Below are 14,790 nucleotides of genomic sequence, written 5' to 3' on the forward strand. Positions count from 1 at the left end.
CGATGTACTCTGCACATAAGTTAAATAAGCAGGGTGACAATATATAGCCTTGACGTACTCCTTTCCTGATCTGGAACCAGTCTGTTGTTCCATGTTCAGTTCTAACTGTTCCTTCTTGACCTGCATACAGATTTCTCAGGAGACGGGTCAGGTGGTCTGGTATTCCCATCTCTTGAAGAATTTTCCACAGTTTGTTGTGATCCACACAGTAAGACTTTGGCATAGTCAATAAAGCAAAAGTAGATGTTTTTCCAGAACTCTCTTGCTTTTCGATGATCCAGCGGATGTTGGCAATTTGATCTCTGGTTCCTCTGCCTTTTCTAAATAAAGATTGAACATCTGGAAGTTCACGGTTCATGTACTGTTGTAGCCTGGTTTGGAGAATTTTGAGCATTATTTTGCTATGGTGTAAGATGAGTGCAATTGTGCGGTAGTTTGAACCTTCTTTGACATTGCCTTTCTTTGGGATTAGAATGAAAACTGACTTTTTCCAGTCCTGTGGCCACTGCTGAGTTTTCCAAATTTGTTGGCATATTGAGTGTAGCACTTTCACAGCATCATTTTGTAGGATTTGGAATAGCTCAACTGGAATTCCATCACCTCCACTAGCTTTGTTCATAGCATATATTAATCTGTTTCCTAAAGTTCCCTATTCTAGCCTCCTGCAACTCTGCTTAGTTTGAAATAGGAAAGGATTTCAATTGCATGTAAATGTATTTTAAAGGCATATAATGGTCTATAGTCCTGCCAGAAATAATAAATACACTCTATCGCCATCCTGTGCCTTTTTATAAGACTCTATGCACAGTTTCTGGTATATAAAAAAAATCCATTACTTGAAAACAAAAAGAAAACTTTGGCATGGCAAAAATATCATATAAAACAGTGACAAAATGTGCTAAAATATCAAGATAAAGAACTCACACTGAATCCACAAGCTTCCTGACTAGAGCAATTATATTCATTCCTCTTGGTTTTTCCTCATGTTTCTCAGTCTTTTGTTCCACTTTTGCATAGGCTGCCTCTGGTGAATAAGAATGTGTGGGAATTTCTTCCTTCCCAACAATGAACCTAAAGAAAAGAACACAATGAGAGGCATTTTTTCACCTTAAAAAAAAGTCAATGAGAAAATAAACTGATTTTGTTTATATACAAATACACTGTGAACAGAACCTTATCATTTGAAATAATATTTTCTGCAACTTATATAAAATCTAAACATCCTTTAAAAAAATAGACTTTTGAAATCTGAATACTCAGAAACTGTTAACAGCTATTTAACAAATGCGGCATCTAAAAATCCAATTAACCAAGTGAATACAGAATGGCACTTGGATGAAGCACCTTTTAACTTAGGTCACAGCCTGTTTTAAGGCATTATGCACCTTAAAGTTTTTTCAAACAGAAAAGCAGATGAACTATTAACTTGGATCTACTAATTAATGACAAATTTTTTTTTTCTCTAAAATGTATTGACAGCTAAAACTGAATGCATTTCTCGTCTTTCACTCTAAGTTTATATCTAATGTCACTGTGAGTCACAAAACAGCTACAATACAGTGGATGGTCATCTATACACACACGAGAAACAAAGGGAAGTAACGAGAAACAGAAAGTGTTAAGGTTCTGTGTCTTCCCCACATTATTTCATTAGAAAATCTTAAATTTGATGTTATTCTAATCTATTTATTTCTCTTGGGAAAATCTAATATCTAGGAGAAGACATCATGTCTCATGAGAACTGGACTATATTTTTCCAAAGACAGTACAAAGAAAACACTACCAACCATTAGATATCACTCATAGTATCCTTTATTGGAGTTTTCATCTCTGCTCTTTGTACCATCACCAAAAGAGTTGCTGCTCTTACAAAGAATAACTAAGCTTTCCTTAGTCAACTGTGGCTGCTGAACTTTCAGAAAACATCACAAAATACAGTTAAACAGGAGATCGGTAACACCACACTAAAATTCTGGAACATGTGGGTTATGACAAATTTAAATATTCTTAGGTTTGAGAAAATGGTTCCTATCAACAAGAGAAACCCATCTCCTTAAGACAAACTTAAAACATCTAGTTTATCAAAGGAGCATGCAATGAGACTGTTTGCCACCAGGGGGCAGCTGTGCCTCCTTTGGTAACTGCTTGGTAAAATGTGAATGGAGAGTTTAGGATCTGTACTGCTGCTCTTTAAGAAGACAAAACTGTGCTAAAACAGATACAATGTAATCTCTCATACCTTTCATAACACTGTCGCTATTTTGGCCAGGACTGACCATTCAAAGTAGAGCTCACTTCCTTGGAGAAGTTGCCCCTGCTGCAAACCTCCTTTCTCTGTGCTCTCACAGCTCAGGGAACCCCTTCTTTACTATTACATCCAGTGCCTGGCATAGTGCTGGGCATGTAATACTTAGTTAATACACAGTGAATGAATATAGTATGCAATCTGAGCATTTATGACTATATGACAGACACAGTACTGAGTACTTTACGAATATATCATTTAACCCTCACAGCAACACTATGAAGTAGGTACCATAATTTCCATGACTTAGTTAACATGAAAAAGGCATCCTGTTACAGCCAGAAATAACTGCGATTATTTGAACTTGCAATAATTTGACTCTAATGCCTGGATTCTTAGTCTTCAGGCTTTGTACGCTAACTATGCTTTAAACTATGAGGAATCAGGCTTAGTCTACTTTCAGAAGTCTATTTTCAGATTTCTGCATTGGCTTTTCTCTCATGGTTTTGTCCTTGACTCTTTCTATTCCCATAACTTCCACTATTATCTGACAGAACTAGCAAGAGCTAATAACCACCTTTCCAGAATATGTTCCTATAATACAGAGAAAATGTTAAGTGCAAATAGTCCAAGTCAGTCCTTCATTATAAGCAGATTTGAAGAAAACACATACAAATATCAGGCACATTGTGAGTTATTTCAAGAATTCCAGAGTCTAAGGAAAGATTCAGGGATAAGGTAAAGTTTTCTCTAGGAAAACCAACTTTTGATTTTGTTACCAACTTTCAGTTTAACAAAGAATTCTATATAGCCAGTGCAACAACAATAAAAAGATATTTTCTAATAAGTTTCATGATCTTTAATGAAACATATGACACAAAGAAATTACTGCTGTGTGTTATGATTTAGTTATTATTACCAAAGAATTTCCACAACCAAAATATTCCATTCAATATTATAAAAGTTTAATTTCCTAATGTATGTGAAAATGCTTGATGAACTATAAAATTCAGTGCTAACCAACATCTTTACAGTATCCACTATGTGTCAATTACTGTGATAAGAGATGAACTACCAGGTAAAACGAAGAGGCCAGTGACTCTAGTGAAGCTTATAATCCAAAATGTGTTTGATAACACATGAGTCCTGCCCTAACGAAGCCCATAATCTGGTGCCACACAATTAAGGACTTAGTTTTCCAGTAATTGTTCACGTGTAGCTTTGTCTTTCCAAGCTCTTTGAACAGAGAGTTCTTGTAATCTTCTTTAACACCCTATAGTATAAGGCACACAATAGGCCCCCCAAATAGTGATTGACTGACTGATTTATTTTTAGGAGGAAAATTAATAAATTACTCTGTTAGTGAAATGACCACAAAGCCACTTTTGTAACTTTTAAAATTACTTTCAACTTAAAAGTAGAGTCATAAATAAATAATTATGTACAATGACATTACATTTAAAAAAAAAAAGCTAACATAAATTCTCTAACCATAAAAATAATATAAAAGATGCAACTTACCTAAGTGCAGAGAATGTAAATCCTTTCAAACCATCTTTGCACCTAAAACAATAAAAATTTACAATAATAAAATGGTAACTTATTTTGAAATATAAAGCAGCAGTATTAAATAGCTATTAAAATTTTTCCTGAAAATGATTTTCTGTTAAGATGAAGTTCTTTTAGGACAGTGATCTGAGCAGTACAAATGGTCAAACAAACAACGAACAGTAAAGCAAGCCACCGAACACAAAATGATTAAAATGATAACGCCTCCCCACGTCATACTAACACAATTCAAAGCTCAATTCTCAAATTTGTAGGCTGAAGGGAGATTTAAATGCAATCTTCTATGGGATCTATGTGGACTTAAAAGGAAGGCTGCGAGTGGAGTATTTTTCATTCTACCCAATCCTGGGGGAGCAATTTGTTGTGAAGAAAAAGGCCACATACACCCACTGGGTGTGTTTTATATACAGGTCAACCAGGGTCCTGACTCCTCTTTACTTATTAATGCAGTGAATGCAGAGCAACGTACAGTTGGCAGGTACAAAAAGGTTTCACGTTTAGTTCAACAGTTTTAACTTCTGAGTAAGCCCAGTCGGAACAGATAACGCAGCATGAGGAACGCGGGTGGAGGAGAAGAGCACAGAGAGAAGACTGCAAATATCAGAGCGTTTACCACTGCTGGGCACTGTCTGCAGCCCTTTACATGTGCTGTCTCACTCAATTATATCACAATTCTATAAACAGGTGTATCTCTATGTCACAGCTGCGGAGAGGCCCCCCACATGCGGCAATCTCCCAGAGGTCACAAAATAAATAGTAGTCAGAATTCATCTGACTTAAAAGTCACGGTTTTCTCTTACACCTCTTCCTAAAACAATGTATTCCTTTTAATTGGGGAAGACCTAAGCTACATGGCAATTAAAGGCGGGGCGGGGGTGGGTGCGGGAAGGGAAGATTCTCTCATTGGCAAAAAATATTTAAACAAGGTTTTAAAATAGGGGCCTTACTATATACTGGTCTTAATGGTCTGCTCCACTATAGGTGTCATCAAGTTACCAGAGAATCTTTGTGTTTCTGGTATTAAAATTCCTTGGAGAAACTACACATTGGTCATATAATGATACTCTAACATAACAGAGTATCATTACTCTATTAGACACTGGGTATTTGCAGAGGAAAATCACAGCCTTAAATCTAACTGGGCAATTCTATCTGTATGCCTTTTATATGAAAGGTCACAAAGGAAAGGAACAAAAATATAAGAAATCTGTCTCGAAAGCTTTAAATACACATTTTTATTGGAGGACATTATAGAATCTCAGGGAAAAAACTTAATCCATGTGCACTGAGATGTTTTAAAGAATTAAGAATTCAATTAAGCACTATAATCCACTTTGCGGTCATGTTAACAGTAAGAATGTGACCAGAGAATTTAGCTAACATACTACATAAGCATCTACCCTGTTCAGAATGAGGGTAAAGGCAAAATAATTCATATGTTAAGCTAAAAACATGCAGGGGAAAATTACAGCATTAAAATTCTTCCAATTATCTGTTTTCATCTGAAGAAAGTGTTTCTCAGTAATTTAAAACCCATAATTGAGTAATTTCTAGATAGATGGGGTGGTGAGGGGGTAGGCTGGGAGTCTATTGACTGGAAAACAGAGAGCAACAGATTGATTAAAAGATTATGTACAACTGGGAACAAATTTTGGTGTTGGTATGTTATTGTTAAAGGATAGCCATTTGTCTTTGCGCAATGCTAAATAAAGGATTCTGACAACGTGGTCTAGTCAGGATTGCATTATTTGTGACCTTAAACAATAAATCTAACTGCAGACCAAACATCAAGAAGTAGCTTTCAAATATAAAAGGGCATCCACAAATGAATTTGCAATTTCATTATGATGGAAGTTTGGTTCTTTCAGCAGAACCCTGTGGGAAGCACTTCATATTGATAAAGTCTTAGCATGGATTCAAAAGGGGCTATTCTTCTTTCCATTCATGTGTATAAGGTCTCTTAATGTAATTGAGGGTCAGATGTCTATGTCAAAAGGACAAAAAAGTAATTATTCCCAGAAAAAGAATGTTTAAAACAGCAATACTGGCCTGCATTCTGACATAAAAAGTATCATCTGAGCCCTAACCTAACTATGAAACACTACAGAAATCTGTGTTAAATGTAAAAAGTATGATATAAACATAAAGATTTATACAAAAGAGATCCCATTAAAAGGCACCTCACTATGAGATGGATCTGGTTATTATAATGTAAATCAAATCACATTCTTCATTCAGATATTAAGGCTGGTTGATTTATTCCGCAAATGCTATTATGCAGTGCCTTCTATGTGCAAGCTCTGCTTTAGGTTTTAAGGATGTAACAGTGGACAATACAGGGTCTCTGCTTTCCTACCACTGACATTTTAGATGGGGGAAGAGAGAGGATTTAAAAAACTAAGTATGTCATGTGGTGATAACTACTATGGCAAAAAGCAAAGCAGGAAAAGGGGAGAAACAGTATCAGCCTGGGCCTTTTGTATTTGTTTTTAACCTTGTGGTCAGGAAGCAGGCTTCCCTGGTGGCTTAGAAGGTAAAGAATCCGCCTGCAAGGCAGGAGACCTGGGTTCGATCCCTAGAAGATACCCTGGAAGAGGGAATGGCTGCCCACTCCAGTATTCTTACCGGAGAACTGTGGCCAGGAAGGGCCTCTCTGAGGAGGTGGAGTTTGGTAATTTGATCAGAAACCTTACTGAATTGAGGGAAGGGCATTTCAGTTTGAAGGACGAGGACTCTACATAGTGTGTAAGGAGAACAGCCAGGGGTTAAGCTGGAGCGAAGCAGCAGTTGGAGACGAGGTCCCGGTATCAGTGGTAGGAAATGAGGGGGCGAGTGGTCTGCAGTTCCTGCAGGGACGGCAGGTGTGGTGAGGACTCGGGCAGGTTCTCCGCAGAGGAGTGAAAAGAGTTGTCTTAAATTCTAAGATAATAGACTGGCTGCTGGTTGGAAAACAGACTACAGGAGGGCAAAGGTAGAAAAAATCACAGGGCCTAATTAGGAGGAGAACGGTGCCTGCGGCTGGACCAGGCTGCAGTGGCGGACGTGGACAGGAATGTGTCTGAATGCATTTCAAGATAGAGTGGGCAGAATTTCTAGATGGTTTAAGTGAATGTGGGGTATGATAGAGAATTTACAAATTATTAAAATATTTTTGGTTTGAGCGAATGGAAGGATAAAATATCCATTTACTGAAATGAGGAAGACTATTAGAGAAACAGGTTTTGAAGAGAAAAATCAAAGTTCTGTTTCAGATGCGTTAAGTTTGAGATGCATGTGAGCTGTAAATGGGAATGCTAGGGAAGCAGCTGGGTATGCAGATTTGAGTTCAAGGGAGAGGTCTCATCTAGGAATTAAGTGTCAATACAGAAAATAAGAAAATGAGCATTTTTTTACTCCTCCATAACTTGTATGCAGAAAATCTCTTTCAGAAAAGAAAAACAAAAATTCATTTCGTTAATAAAACCACTCTCTAATAATACAAAGTCATTCTAAATTTTTTCATTTTTTGAGTGGGCATAAAAAGAATGCATTTAACTCACGTATACACAAATTCTCCTATTAACGTTTGTGCAAATGGCATAAATAACTGAACCTACAGTTACTAAATCTCTACAATTGCAAGGTTCTGTGCTACCTATGACATAAAACAAAGCCAGGAGACGAAGAGGGGGAAAGAATTCGCAGCATTATATCAAACAACTTAGCTGATAAACAACTAATCATAGAGGGTCAGGTTGGAATTGCATACTATATATAAGAAAGAATTAAGAAGTCTGATGTTATTGTTATTAGAATACTACTTTTGGTCAAATATTAATAGGAGGGAATCCAAAAAGACAATTTTTTTCGATTAGAAATGCAAGTGTTGGTAAAAAAAACAGCTCTGCCCAGAAAGATTCTTTATTTCATTCTTAACTTCCATGAAATTACTTCAATGAGATACTGGAAATGTCTCATGATACCTGGGATACATTTTTTTGAGATACGAAATATACTTCATTACAACATTGTACCAGCAGGGGTCACCAGTAAACCATTTTGGGAAGAATTTCTAGGTCGGATGTGATTTCACAAACATTTTCTTGCACATTTTCCTTTAAAAACAAATTCATAGGCATGCAAAATATTACTTCTGAAAAAATTTTAGTTAAACTGCATTAAGTTCCCCCAAGTAAATATCACTAACATGAGACTTTTAGTGATAGGCGATACTCATGTTCCTATTATTCCACACAGTCATAAAATCTCTAAGAACACCCTAACATTTGGCACCAACATAGAATGTAAATGTGCTGTTTTATTATGTGCTTTCTAGTAACCTGAAAACACTGAGAACTATTTTGACTCCTACAATTTTTTGTCTAGTCAGCTTTCATTTATTTGATTACATATAATAGACATAAAAGATACACTTATATAAATCTCCTCTTAAATATTTCTAAAGCAGTGCATGATGCAATGGAACAGAAACTAGTCATAATTTGCCTGTCAACCTAAATCACTGAGGGCTCCATCTCGCCACCTTCGGAAAGAGGGCTGGAAGTAAATGACTGCCATAATGGCTCCTTAAATGATTTCCAATTCGGAAGTTTTATCACTTATTACCATCTTATTTACTGCTACTATTATTATTTAAAATAATAATGATGGAAAATAAATGAATTATTCCAAATCATTTATACATAGTGATTTTGCCGTCAAGAATTAAAAAGAAATAAAACATACGTACAAATCCCTGAATTTATTTTGAGATTACTGGCTGCTACTAATATTATTACATTTGCTTATTGCTTATAAAATTTACACACGAAACTTACTCCTGAAAAGGTTGAAAGATACCTTCTCTTTTTTTAACTGTAAGATTACAAGACAAACTACCACCATAAATATATATATGCTATACAAAGACCTGTAAGAAACACTGTTAAATAAAAGAAGTAATTCTATAATCTCAATGATAGAAGGTTACATTTTTGATATATTAAGCATCAGTGCTAAAATATTATCAATGATAAAACATAAAATGCTGTTTTTGTATACATATAGAATGTTATAGAAAGTGATCAAAAGCATCAGATCAGATCAGATCAGTCGCTCAGTCGTGTCCGACTCTTTGCAACCCCATGAATCGCAGCACGCCAGGCCTCCCCTGTCCATCACCAACTCCTGGAGTTCACTGAGACTCATGTCTATCGAGTCAAAAGCATACACCCCAAACAGTTACTAGCAGGCTACCTACTGCAGTGCGTGTTTAGTCGCTCAGTTGTGTCCAACGCTTTGTGACCCCATGGACTGTAGCCTGCCAGGCTCTGCTGTCCATGGGACTTTTTTCCATGCAAGAATACTGGAGTGGGTTGCCATTTCCTTCTCCAGGGCATGGGATAAAAGACATGAAGAAAGAATATAACTCTTTACTCTCTATATTCATATATCATTTAAATTTTCTATAAGTATACATTTATATATTATTTGTATAGTTTGTTTAATTAAAAACATCAGTATCTGAACATTCAGGAACAGATTAAACACTGTAAAAGTTATTCGTCTCTATTTCACCAACACCTTGGCAGAGAAAGTGAAAGTCAGTCAACTTCACTAATTAATACTGCTATAAAAGTTTTGCTAGAAGGCAAAAAATTAATAACTAAAACAAATGATGCAGGTAGAATTTTCTGAAATGATCCCAAAGAACATGGATAACTAGGGGACTACAATGACAAAAAAGAAACACTGAGTAAGTATCATGTCAGAGTTCTTTTGTCCTTTTTTTACTCATTGAACTGGTTAGAAGGAAACTCACATATTGGTTAAACATTATAGCATCTCTTTTTATTCACTCAACAGTTACCAGGCATCTAACATACAAAAGACACTGTGCTGCAGATCATTTGAGTAATGCCAAGGTAAATTATATACTATCTCATATCATTAAAAAAGGCATCTGCAAAGTTATATGTATCTTTGTCAAATAAATGAAAATAATCTTAACTAAAAGTTCTGACACAATTTCTTGTATCAACAGTGCTAAGAGCTTGATTACTTTATTTCTACTTTATGAGTTCAGCTTCAAATTTTTTTTGTCCTGCATTTTCTCTCCTTAAATTGTTTGATTTGAGAAAAGCAGCAGGGCTCTTCTTTCACATATGATGGGATTATGTCCCAATATGCCCATCCTAAGCTGAAAGTGAAAGAGGAGAGTGAAAAAATATTCAGCATTCAGAAAACTAAGATCATGGCATCTGGTCCCATCACTTCATGGCAAATAGATGGGAAAACAATGGAAACAGTGACAGACTATTTTGGGGGCCTCCAAAATCACTGCAGATGGTGACTGCAGCCATGAAATTAAAAGACACTTGCTCCTTGGAAGAAAAGCTATGACCAACCTAGACAGCATATTAAAAAAGCAGAGACATTACTTTGCCAACAAAGGTCCGCCTAGTCAAGGCTATGGTTTTTCCAGTGGTCATGTATGGTGTGAGGGTTGGACTGTAAAGAAAGCTAAGCACAGAAGAATTGATGCTTTTGAACTGTGGTGCTGGAGAAGACTCTTAAGAGTCCCGTGGACTGCAAGGAGATCCAACCAGTCCATCCTAAAGGAGATCAGTCCTGGGTGTTCATTGGAAGGACTGATGCAAAGAACTGACTCATTGGAAAAGACCGTGATGCTGGGAAAGATTGAAAGCAGGAGGAGGAGACGACAGAGGACGGGATGGTTGGATGGCATCACCGACTCGATGGACATGAGTTTGAGTAAACTCCGGGAGTTGGTCATGGACAGGGAGGTGATGGACAGGACTGTCTGCTGCACTCCATGGGGGCGCAAAGAGTCGGACATGACTGAGCGACTGAACTGAACTGAAACTATAATTTAGGAACTGAAACTGGATCAACAACTATAGATTTTGATTGATATCTGTTTATCATAAGAATAACAGAAAAATTGAGATGGGATTAATTTAAAGATTTTATTTTAGCTTTGTTTTTAAAAAATCTTCAGTGTTCTAATTACATATGTACACTCCAACAGGTTAAATCAATCATTTCAATTTACTACTCGGAACCTTGGATGTGCAATTAAAATACACTACTTTGCTTAAATATACACAACAGGTTTTTTCCTCTTAGGTCTACTATAATTTCAAGAATAAAACAGACTCAGAGAGTTTGGTTTCAGCCAGCAAACGGCACTTAATATGAGAAAACAAAATAACAGATATTACAGTCCTAGTTTAAGAAAGCTCATACATAAAAATCTTAAGTTGGAACAGCAACAGATGAAGAAATTTGTGGAAGATTATTTTGTTTGTTCGTGAACACATCATAGACCTTCCAAACAATTTTTAACTGTTTTCTTTAAAAGTGATTCTCCCCACTGCATTAAAAATATTATTTTTGATTTGGGCAAATGTTTTACAGTACATTTATTTCACATAGAATGGAACACTGGTGCTTAGCTTTGTTCTCAATAACCTCAGGAAAGCTGGTGAAGCAAGGCAGCAGTTATGGGTAATCAAGTGTGATTGTAAGTCCCCAGATGATTATTGTGTACTTTTTTCTAGTATGTCTTGAATATAAATTGGAAACATTTGGATTCAAAATTACAGTAACAACTCCAACAGAATCATATTTCTCCTTCAACTTGGAGAGGCTGGAACTGTTTTTGCTTTAAAATCTAAACTAAGGAAGGTCATGCTCCAAGCCCTCTTCAATTGCTAAGAAACCAAGAATCACCTTCAGACTGTTTCTAAAAGAAATGTTAATTAGGATGAATCTCCCTCTCAAAACGAACTAGTAATAACAATACTTGTTGCTGTTCATTTCAATCCTGTCCAACTCTGTGCGACCCCATGGACTGCAGCACACCAGGTTTCCCTGTCCTTCAGTATCTCCTGGAGTTTGCTCAAACTCATGTCCCTTGGACTGCAAGGAGATCAAACCAGTCTATCCTAAAGGAAATCAACCCTGAATATTCATTGGAAGGACTGATGCTGAAGTTGAAGCTCCAATACTCTGGCCACCTGATGGGAAGAGCTGACTCACTGAAAAAGACCCTGATGCTGGGAAAGATTGAAGGCAGGAGGAGAAGGGGACAACAGAGGATGAGATGCTTGGATGGCATCACCGACTTGATGGACATGAGTTTGAGAAAGCTCCGGGAGACGGTGAAGGACAGGGATGTCTGGCGTGCTGCAGTCCATGGGGTGACAAAAAATCAGACATGACTAAACAACAACAATACATCCACTGACTACTGAGTCAGCAAGTCAAACTTTAAAATACATGTAAAAGAAGCAGATTTTACTTCCATTGACCTAAATTGTTTGCAGTTCCTAAGGAAATGGCACATGTTTATACTCGCCAAATTAACAATAGGCAAAAACCAAATTTAGTAGCAAAATTGTGTTTTACATAAATCCAAGAAAAACTTACCAAGTTTCTTAAAATCACAGCATTGTTATGGAAAAAAATTATTTACATTAAACAAAAATTCTAACCACAATACTGAACCAAACTATTTTTTAAAGACCTTAAGACTGCCAAGTATTTTCATTTTTTTCCCCCTCCTATAATGGTTGGGAAAAAGATTAAAACAAAGGTTTTCAATGATATAGGATCTCTGAATCAACATTAATTTACTTTCAAATGTACATTAGTATCTATGTCATTAAAATAATACAGCAACTGGATTGCACACTAAACAAAATGAGCAGCTATTTAGGCTATACTTTTTCATGAAGTTATGCTTATTTAATATCAAAGTTCACATCTAAGATGAAATATGCATCTTTGAATAATGGAACAAAAATACTATTTTGGAAGCTTTTGGAAAACTACAGTTTTGTGATTAACTGAGGACTACAGAGTACCTAACTCTAAAAGAAAAGCCTTCATTTAAAAACTCCAGCTTACTTCATTCATCTCAAAGATGATGGACATGTGTTATGTATGACAAAAATTGGGCAAGTTAAAATACTGGAATCTTGCTAGACTATAAATGGTACTAGAAAAATGAAATACTAGAACTAAAGTAACCTAAGAGAGTTAAACTGTAAGATTAAGAAACCAAGGCCTGGGGAGATTAAATGATCTGCCCCCAGACAGATTCTGGTCTAAGACAGCATCACATACAAGGAAATCTGTTTATATCCCAATAACTCACTCTCTGGGCCTACTGGGGAGAAGAAATACCACAGGGAAGATGAGGGACCCTGGGCTGTAGGAGACAAATCACAAATCACCTGAATGGAAGGAGAGAGCAATATTCCTCCAACTAAAATCATGCAAAGACTTTATAAGGGACAGAAGAGCATGGATAGCAAGGAACCAAAATCCTCCCAGTGAAACGTGATTGGCCTGACTTTGTTCAGGACTCTTTACTGCCTTCTCTTATCTACCTCCCTCTTCACAAGAGTGATTTTTTACATAACTCTCTCCAAAACTTTGAGGACAATCGCAATCAGTATTAAATCTGCCACTGTTAGCAACTTGAATTCCAAAAGCACCTCAATTTCATACATGAGTACAAAAAACAGGCCTGGAACGAAGTTGTGTTTTCTATCATACACCAAATAAGAAACGGGACTTCTGAAAGACATTCCTGAGATTACCTCTCCTTTACCTGCCTCTCAGTAGCAAACTGTATTAGCAGTTACTCTCAGATACATGTCACACTCTCTCACCTCTCTCATCTTGGTTACCCTGGTCCTTCCACATGCAATCCATTCCTCAACCACCCTCCTTGTTTAAGAGGACTGCTACCAAGTCCAACAGGAATGACAGTTTTCCCCACAATTGTATATGACTCTTTCTCAAACTTCCTTTGCTTTTTGTGTATTTTTGGCAGGTTTCATTTGGCTCTCGCTAACGTGACAGCTAGTCACTCTTAAGGGAAATCCCGAATACTCATTGGAAGGACGGGTGATGAAGCTCCAGTATTTTTGTCATCTGATGTGAACAGACGACTCACTGGAAAAGTCCCTCATGCTGGGAAAGACTGAGGGCAGAAGGAGAAGACGGCGTCAGAGGATGAGATGGCTGGATGGCATCACTGATGCAATGGACATGAACTTGGGCAAACTGTGGGAGATGCTGAGGGACAGGGAGGTCTGGCGTGCTACAGTCCATGGGATCACAAAGAGTCGAATAGAACTGGGCGACTGAACAACAACAACATGATACTAATTTCCAAAGTTATCTATTCCATTTTACAAAATTTATGTTTCCATATGGCATTTTGTGTGTCCATATCTCAGAAATCAAAAGCAATTTATAGAGTTTACATCTTCAATAACGACACTGGGAAATATTTTGCATCTTGTTATTACAGCATTTGGGCTTCCTAGGTGGGTTAGTGGTAAAGAATCTGCCTGCCAATGGAGGAGCCTCAGGAGACACATGTTCAAGCCCTGGCTTGGGAAGATCCCCTGGAGAAGGGAATGGCAACCGACTCCAGTGTTCTTGCCTGGAGAATCCCACGGACAGAGGAGACTGGCAGGCTATGGTCAGTGGGGTCACAAAGAGTCGGACACCACTTAGTGACTAAACAACAACAAAACGGCAACATTTACTGTGCAATTAAGGTATCTAGAAATATAAATTAATAGACCACATAATCAGGAAAGGTTAGGTCAGTGATTCTCAAAGTGTGGACCACCTGGAACAGCATCAGCATCAGATCTTAACAACTTGTTAGAAACTGAAATGCTGGTTCCCAGCACAGGTCTCATGAATTCAGAAACTCTTAAGAGCAGGGTCCAACAACCTGTACACTCTGTATTTTAACAAAACCTCCACATGATTCTAGCGCATGCTCAAGCTTGAGAACCATCAGGTCAGGTTATGTTGCAATAGCAGAATTTCAACAGTTTGAACAACAAAAGGTTATTTCTTGCTCATGCTAATTATCAAACAAGAGTTGGCTAAGTCTCAACTACATGTCATCTTTATTTTGGACCTTAGGGCGATGGAGAAAC

At 37.1% G+C, this 14,790-nt stretch overlaps 1 protein-coding gene across 2 annotated transcripts in view; it reads right to left on the bottom strand.

Annotated features, from left to right (window-relative positions):
* Positions 1–14,790, bottom strand: part of TMEM135 (transmembrane protein 135) — a 303,343-nt gene that overhangs the window by 19,071 nt on the left and 269,482 nt on the right. For both annotated transcript variants that reach the window (XM_024987169.2, NM_001035348.1), the window contains 2 exon segments: positions 3,767–3,808; positions 925–1,071 (listed from right to left, as the gene is read on the bottom strand). In XM_024987169.2, the coding sequence (XP_024842937.1) occupies positions 925–1,071; positions 3,767–3,808 (189 nt within the window).

This window comes from Bos taurus, chromosome 29, assembly GCF_002263795.3.
Source record: "Bos taurus isolate L1 Dominette 01449 registration number 42190680 breed Hereford chromosome 29, ARS-UCD2.0, whole genome shotgun sequence".
Taxonomy (NCBI): domain Eukaryota; kingdom Metazoa; phylum Chordata; class Mammalia; order Artiodactyla; family Bovidae; genus Bos; species Bos taurus.